The sequence below is a fragment of the Rhinolophus sinicus genome, linkage group LG03 (genome assembly GCF_036562045.2).
Source record: "Rhinolophus sinicus isolate RSC01 linkage group LG03, ASM3656204v1, whole genome shotgun sequence".
Lineage (NCBI taxonomy): Eukaryota > Metazoa > Chordata > Mammalia > Chiroptera > Rhinolophidae > Rhinolophus > Rhinolophus sinicus.
Window position 1 is genome coordinate 2726694 of NC_133753.1, and position 15407 is coordinate 2742100.

Sequence of the window (15407 nt, forward strand, 5' to 3'; positions counted from 1 at the left end):
TCCCTGCTGGCCTCCTCAGGTCATCGCTCCAACAGGGCTTTCCAGTATTATCAGCATTTTGATCCATTAGGGTGCTACACACGAGCACACATGAACACATGTGCTCACACGTGCAAGACGCAGCATGCTGTACACGCACACAGTGCATGGATTCATACCTGTCTGCATGCACACACACTCGCATGTGCACACACACATGAACATGTACACACGTATGTTATTTCCACTTTCACATTTTGCAACCCCACTTACCCTCTGGCTCCCCCTTTCCTCTGCTCCCCAACACAGCTTTCTCCAGTCCCCTCTCCACATTCTTTCCTGAACCCTTTCCAAAGAGGCTTCTCCAGCATTCTATGATCCTTTGTAAAGGGCACAGCGATCTACAAGCAGCCAAATCCTCTTGACCTGCTGGTGGCACTTGTCCCAGCTGATCATTCCCTCCTCCTTGGGACACCTTGGCTTCTGGGCACCCTGTGCCTTCTTGACTTCTGTGGGGACAGAGCCCCAGAGAGTGGTTTACAGGCTCTCCACGCCAGCGTCTCTCCCACCTCCTCGCTGTCTGCTCCTCATCCTACCCCGCCCTAGGTGCCAGAGGGCCCAGCTCTTGCTTCGGTGCCTTCACTTCTCTGTCTCCCGGTGTCCTGCTTCCAGTTCCCTCTTTCCACCGTGACCCCAGCTGTCTATCACCAGCAGGGCTTCTCCCCCAACATGGCTCATAGGCATCTTTATGAACGCCCCACCCCCATTCCTCCCCATCCTTCCGGGGGCTCATTCTGACCTCTCACACCCACCCAGTTGGTCACAGGCCACACACAATTCAGCTGCTTCTTTCCAGTGACCTCCATGCCACACCAGAGAAAACCTAAGCCAGCCCACGTCGCTCGCCCCTCCTCCCGACCTCACACTGACCTGCAGCATCTTTCTGTATTTGCACTCCCCCATCTCTCTGACCTCAGTGACTACACGTCCTACCTGGGCGCACAAAGATGCCCACCCTGGTGTGACAAGCTCTCCCAAGAGAGAGGGGAGTGTGTCTTGGGTCAGGTCCCTGCAGGAGCATGACAGGGTCAAAGGTCAAACCATACCTAGAAGGCTGTGCTGGTGAGCATCCTCTGCGCAGGAGGGCATCAGGGCCTGGGCAAGGCAGCCTCCCACCCCTCAAGGCCTCCTTAGTTTCTCTAGGGACTGAGCCCTCCTCCCCATCCCACCCACTCTCCCTGCCCCAGCAGCTCTTCACACGCCCGCCTCCGTCCACACTCCCTGAGGGAACCTGTCCTCCCATGCCCCTTTTACACTGTCCCCTGAGGTCACCTCCTTGCATCTGAAGCTGCTGTGGGGGGGGGCATGCCCTACCCTGCACCCCACCCCCACCCCTGGGCAGAGACCCCACCACAGCCCCTAAGGAGATGTGGGCAGGGATGTGCACAGCAGTATTGGGAGGCTGCACACTTGCCGGACACAGGGCACAGCTGTCACCAGAGACGACGTGTGACCCCGAGCAGCATGTACCCCAGAGGATGAGTCTCTAAGTGACCTTGGGGAAAAAAGGCAAGCTGCTGAGAGTGAAGGCTGACTGATGCCATGATGGGGAGTATGACAATGTCAGCTGCCACTGTGGGAAGGCCCAGGGCTGGGTTGGGGGGCAGAACAGACAGGAACCTTCAGGTTCCTCCACGTATTAGTTCTTAAATTGGATCCCTGCATTCATTATTATTATTTTTTGTATGTCTGAAATAATTCACTGACTTCCAAACCTCCTCTGTCTCCAAGTCCTTAGGACAAACCCAAGCGCCTTGCCCTCTGTAACTTGGCCCCACCTCTGTCACTCCCAGACCTTTGCTCCAGCTGTGTGCACGCCAAGAATGCCTTTCCCCTCCCCACCTGACCTTTCCGGCTAAAACCATATCCACAGCAAGCTTCTAAGCCGTAGACAAACGGGGCCAGATTTGACTATTGGAAAGAAGCCTTCGGGAACCCCAGCATGGACCGTAAGTGGAAGGGGAGAAGGAGGGCACCAAGGGGTGGAGAGAGGCCTGCCCTGAGACTAGCTGCACGCCAGGCACCTACAGCTGATGCCCCTTCACCTTCGTTCTGCTGGTAGCCATGGAGGCGGTGTGAGGTCTCAACTCCAGCACTTGAAGAGTAGAACGGGGCCAAGGGAGCAGGTAGCTACAGCCCTGAGCCAGAGGTAGTTCACCTGGGGCAACACCTCCCTAGGATGTCTCCCAGGGGCTGGGGGCTCCCGGAGGCCGAAGGTCAACCCCAGGACCTCCATTCACTTGGAACCCCATCATACTCAGACACGTCCAGAAAGGAAAGCTGGGAGAACCTGTAGAGAAGCTGAAGCCTAGAGAGGGGAGGAGACCACAGCTGAGGTGAGGCAGAGAAAGAGATCAGACACCCAGCCCAACTCCCCACAGTCCTCACCCCTGGCCTATGACAGAGTTTCTGTAAATCTGGTGGCTGTTCCTGACCCTAAATGTACGGTATGGGCCCGTGAGGCCACCCCGCCCTGAGGTGGGGCAGCGCTTTGGGTGAGGGTATCTGGTGGGGTTTCAGCAAGAGTGGTACCCCACACCTTGGACCCCTTGTGGGGAGGCTGGGGCCCAATTACCCACAAATTCAGGGGGTGCACCTGGCTTCTCTTCTGGCTGCTCCTTACTTGGAGGCCACCTCCCTGTGAGCCCCAATTTTCCTGGAAGATGAATTGAGGGTCATTCCCAGCACTATAGGTTGTGAAAACGAAGTGAAATCAGGTATGCTTAGCACACAGATTGGCACACAGTAGGCGCTCAGAAATTGCTGTCTGCATCCATTCATCCATTCCCTGGGAGAGTCAGTCTAGAGCTGGGGACCCGATGCTCCGACCCCTGCTCTTAGGGGATCACAGCTTCGGCCTCTTGACCCCTCCATGTACAGACGGTTTCCCTCAAAGAGTCAGTGCAAAGGGGATCTGGAATACGACTCGTGGGGTGGCGAGGGAAGTCACGGTCGGCGGGCCCGGGGCGTCTACGCGCGCGCCCGGACTCTCAACCCAGCCACTGTATGTACTGAAGGCGGGCACCAGGCAACCTCCCCCGCCGGGGAAGCCTTTCCTCGCCGCGGCTCAGGTTTCTAGGAGCCCCGCCCCGCCTCCTCCCCGGGCGGCCCCGCCCTCCCCCCACCCCCGTGCACCCTCAAGTTTCTCCTAACTTTTCCTCGGGTCCAGCTGGGCGCCCCGCCCGTCGGCAGGTGACGTAACAATGGTGCAGCGCGGCGACCAATGGGTAGCGGCGGGACCTGGCGGCGCGGGCCAATGGTGGCGGCGGACGGTCCCGCGGTCCTGCCCGGCCCGGGCCGCACTGCGCCGCCAGCCGCCAGCCAGCCCGCCCGCTCGCCCGCCGCCGGCGTCCGCACCGCCGCCCAGCGATCACGCCGCGGCGGCTCAGAGCGCGGCTGGGGCGGGCGGCGGCGGCTCTCTCCCGTCCGTCAGTCCTGGGACCTTCGCTTCCACGCCTACCCGTAGAGGGACAGCGCGCTCTCCGGCCCGCAACGGGGGCGGGGACGCCAGGCCCGCGACCCCTTAGTCCCCCACGGTGAGTCCCGTTCCGCCGGTTCGTAGCCCCTGCCCAGGGTGCTGCCCCCTGGCCGTCGCTCCCCTCACGTCCCTGGGCACACGCAGGTGCAGACCTTGTTGCACCGACCACCGGCCCGGAGACACCCTGGCCTCGCCCCCTGCAACCCGACGTCCGCCGTGCCCCCGGGAGGGGACCGAGACGAGCTGGCGGGCAGCCCGGGACGCACCGCCCGGCCCTCGGCGGCCCAACCCCCCATTCACCGAGCCGCTGCCGTGACTCGCTGCCCAGTGACGTGGGGCGGCCCAACTTTACGTAACCCACCCGGCGCCCCACGGGTGTCCACGCAAAGTACGCCTGGGGCGCGGAGGCCCAGGCGTGGGGGTTGCTCTAATCATGGTGCCCCCCCAAATGAGCGCTGTGGCTGCAGCCCACACCCCCCCCCCATGCCCATCTCTGTAACTTAGTTACCCAGTGTGTGGACAGCGGCCTGTCCACTGACCCAGGGCCTCTGTGACCAAGGACTTACTCTTGAGAGAAAGCAGTGGGTACTCTGGGCTCAAGTTGGGGCCAGGGGATCAGAGGGCAAGGGCAGGGCTCGAGCTGGGCTCCCTGTGGGTTGGGAAACCCCCAACTGGGTTTTAGGCCTGGCTCTACCACGACTTGCTGACTGATCTTGGACAAGCTTATCCCTTGCTGGAAAATGGGATGACAGTACTTGCTTCATCTTGTAGTTGGTAGGATCAAGACAGAAAGCCGACCTGGCGGGGATCTGCAGACTATAAAGTGGGGTTCACACCAGTCTCTAGGTTGACTTCGCCCTCCAGGCTCCTCCCAAGAGCTAGGGGTGTGGCCCTCCAGTAAACAGTATGTTTGGCTGAAAGGCTAGAGTCCCGTCCCTGCCCCACAACCTCACCCTGCTGGGGCTCACAGCTTGCATCCCCCCTCTCCCTTTCTTACAGATGAGGACGCTGAAGCTCAGAGAAGGAACGTGATATACCCACGTTTGCAGAACTAGGTGATCTGATCGCAGTGCTGGAAGCAGGTAGGTCTGAGTCTTGAGCTCTGCTCCTGTCTGGCCTAGAGGGAGACTCTAGGGGCCCTCACCCACAGTCAGGGGGTCAGAGAACAGGGTCAAGGTTAGGTAGGGCTGGGGACAGGGAGCTTGGGCTACAGAAAGGATTAGGTTCAGCTTGAGATATGGGCAACTTTCCTACCCCTTACCTGACCTTTTCTCTATTTGGGGTTGGATGTACTCGGCCGAGATGAGAACTTTTCCAGTGGGTCCCTGGGCTGGAGGGGGTGGGGTGTGTGAGATTTCAGTGTGGCCTTGACGATGGGTGGGGTCGTGAGGGCAGAGTCAGGGAAGGGCATCTCTAGCAGAGGTGTCAGAGAACCAGGATATTTCAAGGAGATCAAGTCCAGCTAGTTCAAGGATGTGGAAAGTGGCTCAGGGACTAGGAAACAAGCGAGCTGTGAGGAGTGACTGGAAGGGCAGGTAAGAGTCCCTGATGGAAGGGTGCGGCTGTGTGAGGCGGTCCCAGTAGAGGTCGGCGGGGGGCGGGGCCCAGGCCCATGGCCCCGCCCCTCACCGTGGTGTCCTCCTCTGGCAGTGGTCGGCGGCCCAGCCCATGCAGTGAATCCCGGTGACACCCCTCCGCCAGCATGCCGTGGGACGCCCGGCGGCCTGGGAGCAGCGCCGACGGCGGGCCTGCGGGCGCGGGCACAGCGCGCTCGCGGGCGCAGAAGCAGTGCCGCAAATCTTCGTTCGCCTTCTACCAGGCCGTTCGCGACCTGGTGCCCGTGTGGCTGCTCGAGGACATGCGCGCCAGCGAGGCCTTCCACTGGGACGAGCGCGGGCGTGCCGCCGCCGCCTACTCGCCGTCGGAGGCGCTCCTCTACGCGCTCGTGCACGACCACCAGGAGTATGCGCACTACCTGCTGGCCACGTTCCCGCGACGCGCGCTCGCGCTGCCAAGCGCCAGCTTCCGTTGCTGCTCTGCGCCCGGGCTGCATGTGGCGCTGGCAGTGCGCTACAACCGCGTGGGCATCCTGCGCCGCATCTTGCGCACCGTGCGCGACTTCCCGGCTGAGGAGCGCACACGCCTGCTCGACCGGCACGGCTGCAGCCGCGTGGAAGGCGGTGGTACGTCATTGCATGTGGCCTGCGAGCTGACGCGCCCCGAGTGCCTCTTCCTGCTGCTCGGCCACGGTGCCTCACCCGGCCTGCGCGATGGCGGTGGCCTCACGCCGCTAGAGTTGCTGCTGCGCCAGTTGTGCCGTGACACCGGAGCTACCTCTGCTGCGGCGGTGCCCGCATCCGGGGAGCCACGCCAGCGTCGCCTGCTGCTGCTCGACCTGCTGGCACTGTACACGCCTGCGGGCGCCACAGGCCCGGCCCACCGCGAGCTGCTGAGCGACCAGCCGCGCTGGCAGCGGCTCCTGGGTGACGACAAGTTCCACTGGCTGGCGGGCTTGGCGCCGCCCTCACTCTTCACGCGTGCCATGCAGGTGCTGGTCACCGCCATCTCACCCAGCCGCTTCCCCGAGGCCCTGGACGAGCTGCCGCTGCCGCCCTTCCTACAGCCGCTGGACCTCACGGGCAAGGGCTAGCCCGCTGGGCACCCTGTGCACCGGATTTTTGGAGAATACTATTTTTCAGAGCGTTGTACCTAGCACTTTACATATATTGATCTCTGTACAGCAGAATCTCCGCCTCATTTGTCGCATGGATGGGAGGCTGGGCCAGGGTGGTCAGATGACACCCCAATCTACAGGCTTTCTGGGTGTGGCTGGGCTCAGTGCCCCAACTCCTTTGGCGGAGCAGGGTTGAATGGTCATGTGGCTCCTAAGAGCCAGGCCCTGACCTCAGCTCACTGCCCAGCCCCTGAGAAAGATGAGGGCTTCCTCCCACCTGATAGAGCTTCCAGGAAAGCATCCCAGAGGGAGTGGCAGCTGTGCTGAGCAGAAGGATTCTGGCAGGCACGGGGTGTGACTGACAGCATGTGCAAAGGCACAGAGGCCAAGAGCAGGCCCTGTGAGGCTCTGGGGGAGGGCCCTGTGCACTCAGTGTGCAGGGCCTTTTTAAACCCCCTGGCACTGGGACTCGGTGCTGAGGGCCAAGGATGGCAGGAGGGCTGCTGTACAGCAAGGGGACACAGGACACAGTCTGTGCCTCCCTGTACTCCCCTGTCCCACACTGGCCACCCGCTCCTCCTTGGGTGTCATTGTGACTCCTCCACCAAAACTGGTCAACCCAGGCCTAGCCTTGTCCCTGTCACCCCTTTTGCTCTTCCCCAAGGAAGAGCTCCTGGCCCCAGCTCCACGCCCTCAGGTGGGGTTAGGTGTGCTTTCCTCCAGGCCTGCCGACGGTGTGACCCGGGTGTGGGCTCCACTGTGTCCCCTGGCCCAGCCCCTAGTGGGTATTAGGTGGTGCCCATGGGTGACAGGGTAGCTGCATCACCCAGTGTGCAAGCCCTCTTTTTCATCCAGTAGAGCTGGTTTCTGCAGGAAGGTTCTGAAGATGGACACTTGCTAGCAGATACACCATGACGCTTCAGGATAAAGGGACACTGGCTGAAAAGCTGGGTCCATGCCCTGGCACCAGGGAGAACTCCAGGCTACCCAGGAATTCTGTTGGGCCATGAAATTCAAGCTGGGCCGGCATGGGCTGGAGGGCCACGATGTCCTGCCAGGAGCAGAGGGCTAAAAGTCTGCCTGGAAGAGTGACCAGCCTGGCTAGGGGCACCCGCTCCCCACCCTGCTCCCAGTGTCCCTAAGGGGAGCATGCCTGGGGGACCAAGAGGCTTTGCGTGGTGGTAGCAGAATCCAGGGTGGTGGGCCATTGAAGAGAGGGTGCAGAAGGGACCTGGTTCTGGCCTGCATCTGCCACCCACTCTCAGGGTGATCTGGGACATACCCCCATTCCCGGGAAGTATGTGGGTGGGTGCACAGCACCAGTGGGAAGGAGGGACAGGTGCACAGTCCCGGGACTGATCCTAGATTCCAACTGGGAGTGAGGGCTCCCCTCCTGCTGTGTCCTGGGCCAGCTGAACCTTGACACTTGGGGCGGTGAAAACATCTCTCCCAGCTCAAAACTTGGGGCATCAGGGGAGCCCCTGGGTCCTGTAGGAGGTCCCAGTTCCTCAGATCAGGGATGCCATTGTGGTGGGAGGGTACATTTCCTTTGGAGGATGTGAAAATTGGAGGCTGGAGTGCTCAGAGCAGCAGGGCACAGTGGCTCTGGGGGTTGGGCCTGGGGAGACATTGGGGAATCCTGTGCCCTGATGCCCTGGTACCTGGTGGGGGACCTGGGCCTGCAGACTTCTCAGTCTCTCCAGCCCCGGCTCTATCCTCTGTAGGGTTGGCCCAAGGCCCAGGGCCAGGCCCCCTTTCACTTCCCCTCTAGACCTATAGCTGCCCCTTTGGTGACAACCTCTTTGAGCCCCCTGGGCTGAGGATGGGGTGATGCAGGGGTGGGGGAGCTGCCCTGCCTCAGGGCTTCCTGAAGTCCTGGAAGGGGGTTGCCACACATTGTCAGGCAAGCCAGAGGAGGCACCTGGGCTGGTCTTGCAGTGCGGGGTGGGATTCCAGCAGGAAGAATTATGGACACCACAGCAGGGGTTCATGGGAAGGTCTGGGGCCCAAGTGGGGTGATTTGCTTTGGGATGACTGGGGACTGCACTATCATTCACTGGGTGATGTTGGGGTCCATCTGAGGACCCCATGGAATGGGAGGGCAGGAGGAGGACAGCCAGAGCACTAGCTCCTGCTGTCTGCGCTTTGAGTGGGAGAGGGCAAGGGTGTTCGCACTGCTTGGAGCTGCAGGCAAGGCTGGGGAGGCCAAGGCCGGCCAGAGGCACAGCCTTCCTTGTGGCAGCCGAGCAGGGCCGGATTCCTGGCACAGCTCCCACTGTCTCACTGGGGACTGATGCCTGGCTCAGGGAGCCCCAGGCAGCAGTGACAGCAGAGGACCTAGAGAACAGTGCAGGGTGGATAAGGGTTATCTGGTGACCGCTGCTGGCCCGAGGGAGGGAGGGAGGGAGAGAGGGAGGGAGGGCAGGCCCCAGCATTGGGCTTATCAGTCTCCTGGGCACTCCAGCCCCAGGAAGGGCAGCAAGCACAGCGGGGTCGCCAGTCACTGTTTTCTCTCTCATGGTGAACACCGGAGACAGGGGCGGGCTGGAGTCGGCCAGGCCCAGCCCAGGGGTCCCTTGACAGGCAGCCAGCGACCCAGCTCTTGGCCACTGGCAGGCGGCCTTGACATCTTCTCAAAGGCAAACGCTCTGCCCACAAGGCCCACTTTTCTCTGTGGCAGTGTGTTGGTATTTGTTCTAAGCTTTCTAAGGAAAACCTGACTGTGGCCTGTAATCCCCCGACCTGGGGCCCAGGGAACCCCAACCTGCTTGGGCTCAGGGGCCAGAATCTGTACCCCCGAGGCCTGTTCATATTGAGACCTTGTGCTCAGAACTTGGAAGGAACACCAAAGGACAGCGTGTGCTGTCAGGGGGACTTGGGGGAGATGGCCAGGATGGCAGGGGTGCAAGGCCCCTGCCTGCCCCTCCTGTGGCCCTGGTGATGTGACCCTGTGCCGGGCCTCACCCCTCCTTTGCAGGCTAACCTCATCCTGATACTACCTCAATTTTCCCACTCTGATTTCCCTTCCTCCCGATTTCTTCACCAACTTAGAATACTGTATTGAGAGCATTTCCTAAGTTACTCCACACCCTCTTCAGAACAAGGATGCTTCCTGGAAGTCTGGAAGAGGAAATGCAGTGTAGCCTGGGGAAGGTTGTGCAGTGTTGGGGCCTGTTCCACAAGCGAGTGACCAGTGACGGAGCCCAGCCCCCACAGTGACTGGTTTTGGCTACAATTTAAAATGGAGGCGTAACTGACATGTAAGTGTAGACTTTAAGTGTGTAGTTTGAGGATTTAGGACAAATGTCTATCCACGTGTAACTACCACCCCAATCAAGACAGAGGTGAAGATAGAGATTTCTACCTTCTGTGATTTTTTAAAAAGAATTTCTGCTTATAGAATTAGTGCTCATGGTAGGCCACCTGGACTGTATTGAGAAGTCCAGGCACCCTGTGGCAGGGCCCCAAGCCCTGCTTGTCCCCCACTGTGTGGCTGTGGACTGTCCTGCTCGTCCCCCTACTCTGTGGCTCCCCAATAAAGAGGCCGACTGCCCGCCGTCATCCCACCAGCCGGACAAAGACTGCTAGCATTTTGGTGTTTTCTTCCAGTTTTTTCTATGCGCATATATACACATATTACATACATGACATTAGATCACTTACACAATTTAGTATTTTTAAACTTAATGTAGTATGAGCATTTCCCTATATTGTAAAACACTATATGAACATGATTTTTAGTAATTTTTGGTGATTACAGTGTGATAGTTGACTCAGCTAGTGTTGATACCACAGTTAATGTGGGGCAGCCGGATGGCTCAGTTGGTTAAAGCATGAACTCTCAACAACAAGGCTGCTGGTTGATTCCCGCATGGGATGGTGGGCTGCACCCCCTGCAACTAAGATTGAAAACGGTGACTGGACTTGCAGCTGAGCTGTGCCCTCCACAACTAGATTGAAGGACGACTTGGAGCTGATGGGCCCTGGAGAAACATTGTTCCCCAATATTCCCCAATGGAAAAAACAAAAAACAAAACAGACATAGCTTTTAAAAAAAAAAAAAAGAGTTAATGTAAGAGGTCCGAGTTTTTAAAATGTGAATTTTATTTATTTTTGGAATAAATAATACATTTACATGGCTCAAAGTTCAAAAGCTACAAAAAGGTATATATACTGCAGGCAACCACTGCGACCAGCTGCTTGTTCTGTGAACTTTTCTTTCTGCCCCTCCTGTGTGCCCCCTGGAAATACAGAAAACTTCAAACCCACCAAAAGTAAGAGTATAAGCAACACATCTGCATTACCTCCCTGCCCCTTCTCTTTGTCGTTCCCTGTTTGTATGATCTCCGCCAAAACCAGTGTCATTACTATACCCGAGAAACTCGCCCTTTATACAGTAAAATAAGGTGGGACTGCCTGGGGCCCTTTCCTCTGGGAGCACATTTTTTAACAGCGGTTTGCCATGTCATTACAGGAATGTTCCCTAACGTCAGTTGTTTTATTAGTGTTTCATAGTCATAAGCAAGGCCACGCTGTATGTTTTCTGCCAATTTAGGATTTGTTCTTGATGGGTGTCCAGATGTGGAACTTGTGGGTTTGAAGGTTCCCTGGTGCCCCCAACCTGCCACGTTTGCACCTCTGCCTTGGGGAGCCGGGGTGTCAGGTAAGCGCTGCCCTTCCATCTCCTATGTCGTATGTGTCCCTCCTACTGGCGTATACAAATGTTTAGGGTACATATTCAACATCACGTCACCTTTGTTGCAATTATTTCCCCCTTTTAATTTTATGTGGGGTTTTTAATTTACAGCATTTTAAAACTCTGACGCAATCCAATCTAGTTTCCTTTGTGGCCTTTCCCATGGCTTGAGTTTAGGAAGCCCTTGCTATCCAGAAATCAGATACCGTTTCCACCCTAGTTTTAAGGTTCTTTTATTTTGTCCAAATAACTGAGCAGCGGCGCACAACGGTTGTGAAATCGCGCTCCCGTCCCCTCATCCATGATCCCAGCTCCCTGTGGGCCTGGCTGGACTGCCTGGCGTCACTGGCCCTTCCACTCATGCCATAGGTCTGGAGTTCCAGAGGTGGGTGTCAATCCCTGTGCTCCCTGGGTCACCCTGAGTGAACTCCTTGACCTCTTTGAGTCACACTGGGGCAAACGGTATTACCTCGCAGGGTCCTAGTGAGGACACGGGGCTGTGTGTGACCCTTGGAGCACGTCTGGCATAGTTAAGGGGGAGTCTGTGGGACCATCCTTACTTTGTGAATTCCTCCCTGCCTTCTGCCAACATGAACATCCCAGTGGGGGTTCTGACATTGCGTTAAACCCATAAAAACCCTTTGGAAAGGATGATGTCTTAGCCTGTTTATTTACCCTTCCTCCCATCAGGAATGTCAGACATCCTTCCTTGACTCAAGTTTTCTTGGATGTCTTCAGGAAAGCTTGGCCATTTCTTGACACGAGTGTGACATTTCTTGCTCAGTCGTTGCCTGGGACGTGTGTCCTAGTGCTGTCATGGATGTGACCTTTTCTCGCACATTGGTTTCCAGTAGGGCACTTCTGAGACTTGGTTTTGTTTCTTGGATGGAGACAGACCCAGGGCCTTGAACCACTCCCAAGCCTGCCCTCAGCGGCCTGGCCTCAGTGGGCCTCTGTGAGGAGACAGCCCTGCACGCCACCTCACGGTAAGGTGTCTTCCCCAGGGCGTTCTGGGGTGGCCATCTCTAGAGTGACCATTCTCCCAGGTTGGCCACCCTGGGCAGACCATTGCGCATGTAAACACAGATCAGGTCATGAAATCAGGTCCACCTACATTATCCTGGCAAAGGGGCTGGGTTGGGAACCCACAGGCAGATTCTTCCCAGCGCAGGAGGGAATGCCAGCCTTCACGTATACCTGCTGAGGGCACCTTCACACAGCTCAAATATCAGACTTGACCACGTTGGGAAAAAGTCTAGTTTATTGCACTCTCAAACCAGAAGAAAGTTGCACGAAGCACTGAGGCTACAAGACGTTTAAAAGTATCAAGCTGGACTTGGGTTTCATTGCACTGAAGTCCCGTGGGTTTGGGAAGGCTCTACCATCTAGGGGAGCTGGGTGAGGCACAACAGACGCTGACGAGGAGCCGCAGCCAGCCCGGGGTGGCCTCTGCTGTCACCAACTTAAAAAAAAAATGGATTCCATAAAAGTGCGGTGTGAGGTAAGATCTAGGATTTCAGTATCTTGTCCTCATTTAGATCTGGCAGACCTCCATCTTCACGGCTGGCTGGGGTCTGGCCAGCTCTTCACCTGTGGCCTGGGGGCCCCTGGACACCCTCGCTTGGTAGAACAACAGGCCTCGAGTAACTGGGCCTCGGGCCAAAGGCAGGCTAAAAACAGCAGCGAGGCTGGAGCCCTGACTTGGGGCTACGTCCAGGAAGGGGGCGCTGGGCTCAAGGCAGACACATGCCGGGCTGTCGAGTCCTGTAGCTCGGATGCCCACGAGAAGACTGGGCACTGCAGGCTCACCTCAGGGACTGCTGTCTCACGTGGCCACAGCAGACACCAGCTTCCACTTTCTGGGGGGATCCGCCCAAATGCCGCCTTCAGTGCTGGGCTGCCACTCAGCGCCAGCGGCAGGTCCCATGACCACGCGCATGAGGAGGACGTGCAGGGCTGACACCCACCCTCTCTGAAGCTGCTGGCTCAGGATAAACACTGGGAAGGAATGAAAGCCCTTCCACTGGTTTCAGAAAATATGTTTCTTTTCTAAATTTTTAAGATTTGATTTCAAATGAGGTATCTTATGCAGGTTTGTAATACAACAAACAAAAAAGGCAACAATCAGTATGTCATCCTCTGAGGATGCATCTGGCTTTTACGACGCCCACCAGCAGCATGTGTTCAACGGCATTCTAAAGAGACCTCTGAGTTAGCTCAGCGACGCCCCCCATGTGACCTTCCTGTGTCATCCCCACCTGGGAGACACGTGCACACTTCATGCCTGTGCTGTTTTGGCTGAAGGGTGTCCTCTGGGCGAGCGCGCCCTGCCCTGTCCTCTCCATCCTGACAGCCCAGCGCCTCTCAAACATGGCCTCGGTTTCCCATCTGGGGTGTCTAGAAGGAATGTGTGCTGGAACTTGTGTCCCTCAGAGAAGGGGGTGGGACCGTGCGATGGAGACCAAGCCACTGTGGGAACGCATTCAGCACTGACCTTTGGCTACTACGGTACGTGGCTGCCTGTGGTGGCTCAGGGGTGCTCTGTGACCCGGTTCAGACGCATCCTGCCCATGGGAGGTTCCCCAAGTCGTCCCCACAATGGGACCTGGAGTGGTCAGTGATGAGAACATGACTGCAGCACTTGGTAACTGTAGTGCGTGCAACTGGCAGCAGCCGCTGTCCCCACCAGAGGGTTCAGAGGCCCTGGGGCTCCAGCAACAGCTCCGATCACTTGGCTGAGGCTGGGGGTTCTGGAACAAGACAGAAACATGGATGAAAGCAAGTGTGGGGGGTCCAACATGGCCAAACGTGTCTGGACAAGAGTTCATGAGGCGTGTCCAAGAGTGAGCGACTCAGAAACCGACTGTCCACCACGTCTCGGCTTCCTCCCTCGTGAGCGACCCTGCCTGGGAGCTCCTTCAGATGACCTCCCACTCGTCCTCCAGGTCCTCGGGGTGGGGGGTGCTGGCGTGGCTGCTCTGGGCACCGTGTGAATGGCTGAAAGTCCTTGTCAGCCGCTGGAGGAGGTAGCCGGGGGGGCCCACTGCCCACAGCTCATCTGACGAGGTCACTGCAGGGACAAGAGCCAGCCACACGCCCATTAATCACCCAGCCTGGGGACAGGGCAGATGGAGTCAAGGGCCTGGGTCCACGTCCAGACGTGGCACTTTCCAGCTGTGGGGCCCCGAACACACCACCCCCAACGTATGCCTCAGTTTCCTCAGCTTAAAGCAAGTGGCCCAGCGCCCTGTCCCTTTCCTAGGAGACCCTGGCAGAGCCCGGTGCCAGGCTCCCTCCGTCAGGTGTAATCCTGGGATGGGCTCCCGCCCGCGGGAGAGTGAGCCCGCGGATGTGGTCCCCCCGTTTCCCGAGACCCCGAGGAGCCTGTGGGGCCCAGCACCTGCCTGTGAGGCACGTCGCGGTCCCGGGGGTTTTCTTCCAGTAGTCTCCGGCGGGGTTTTTGTCGGTGATGCCGTACCTTCGGGCAAGGTCGCCGTTGGGGCAGCGTGCCCACACGGCCCTGGGGCTCAGCGCCAGCTGGCAGGCCTGCAACCCTGCAGGCAAACGGGGCGCTCATCTGTCCTCAGAGCCCGGCTGCATGCGGGATGGGCCACCCTTCCCGAGAGCCTGCTCTCTCCTGACACTGCGCCCTGTCACCAGAGGGTCCCTGTGGTGGCCATGCCCTGCACTGGGCTGGGCTTGGAGTGGGAGCTGAGGGAAAGGGTGCCCCGCCGGCAGGTCTGACAAAACTGCCGGGACCCAAGACTGAATGACAGAGGCAGTCCAGAAATGACCACACCACAGACAGCTCCAGGACTCGGGTGGGCTGCATGCTAAATGCTGGGTCCCTCATACCAGGGATAGTTGGTCAGACACATGCTTGTCACCTGCCCCAGCAGAGCAGCAAAAGGCTTGGGTGTGAAAGCTGAGGCTACTGTGGGGGACAGGCTACCCTATCATCCCAGAGCCTGGCCTGCCTGGGAGGGGACAACTGCCATGTGCTTGCCCATCTCTACCTGGCACGTGCTCCCAGGCGGTCCCCACTGGCATCTCCTCGGTGATTCCAAGTCGGACATGCACATTCCACCTGCTGTCCAGTGCCCACAGCATCTGGTCGTTGGGGCTGGAATGGACGCTGACCAGGGTGACCCCTGCAGGCTGGAAGCAGGAAGGGATTTTCCTCAGGGGAGGCGGTGGCGGGTGCGTTATTTTTGCACAGAGCAAAGTTGAGAGTTGTGGAGAACTGAGGTCAGTGACATAGGGTGGAAAGTTCCGGAAACTTTCATTGATTGGTGCTTGCTAGCCTGCCACTTGGCCACCTACCCATTCATCTGCCCATCACCCGCCCTTCACCAGCCCACCTACCCATCCCTCATTTAGTTAAGTGAGCATCTGCCACATGCCAGGCACTTGCCAGGTCTAGGGATCAATTTTCTGGGCTCCTGGATTTTAAAGGTGTGAGACACGTCACAAAGACGTGAGACACGTCACAAAGAAACATAAGACTAGCTGGCAAGGGC

The 15407-nt window shown here is 58.2% G+C and overlaps 2 protein-coding genes across 5 annotated transcripts in view; one reads left to right on the forward strand and one right to left on the reverse strand.

Moving 5' to 3' along the window:
- Positions 1-1867: 1867 nt before the first annotated feature.
- ANKRD9 (ankyrin repeat domain 9) lies at positions 1868-6257 on the forward strand. Of its 2 annotated transcripts, none has more exons than XM_019747318.2 (3): positions 1868-1988; positions 4517-4599; positions 5168-6257. In XM_019747318.2, exon 3 carries the CDS (start codon positions 5220-5222, stop codon positions 6165-6167), a length of 948 nt encoding a protein of 315 aa, XP_019602877.1. In that variant the 5' UTR covers positions 1868-1988; positions 4517-4599; positions 5168-5219; the 3' UTR covers positions 6168-6257. The 2 variants fall into 2 exon arrangements, with proteins under 2 accessions (XP_019602877.1, XP_074182997.1); XM_074326896.1 differs by lacking the exon at positions 1868-1988 and adding an exon at positions 3213-3575.
- Positions 6258-10271: 4014 nt separating this feature from the next.
- Positions 10272-15407, reverse strand: part of TECPR2 (tectonin beta-propeller repeat containing 2) — an 86973-nt gene continuing 81837 nt past the window's right edge. For all 3 annotated transcript variants that reach the window (XM_019747190.2, XM_074326897.1, XM_019747189.2), the window contains exons 18-20: positions 14904-15045; positions 14292-14441; positions 10272-13957 (exon numbers count right to left, since the gene is read on the reverse strand). In XM_019747190.2, coding sequence (XP_019602749.2) covers positions 13806-13957; positions 14292-14441; positions 14904-15045 — 444 coding nt within the window. In that variant the 3' untranslated portion in view covers positions 10272-13805. The remainder of the gene's footprint in view (positions 13958-14291; positions 14442-14903; positions 15046-15407) is intronic.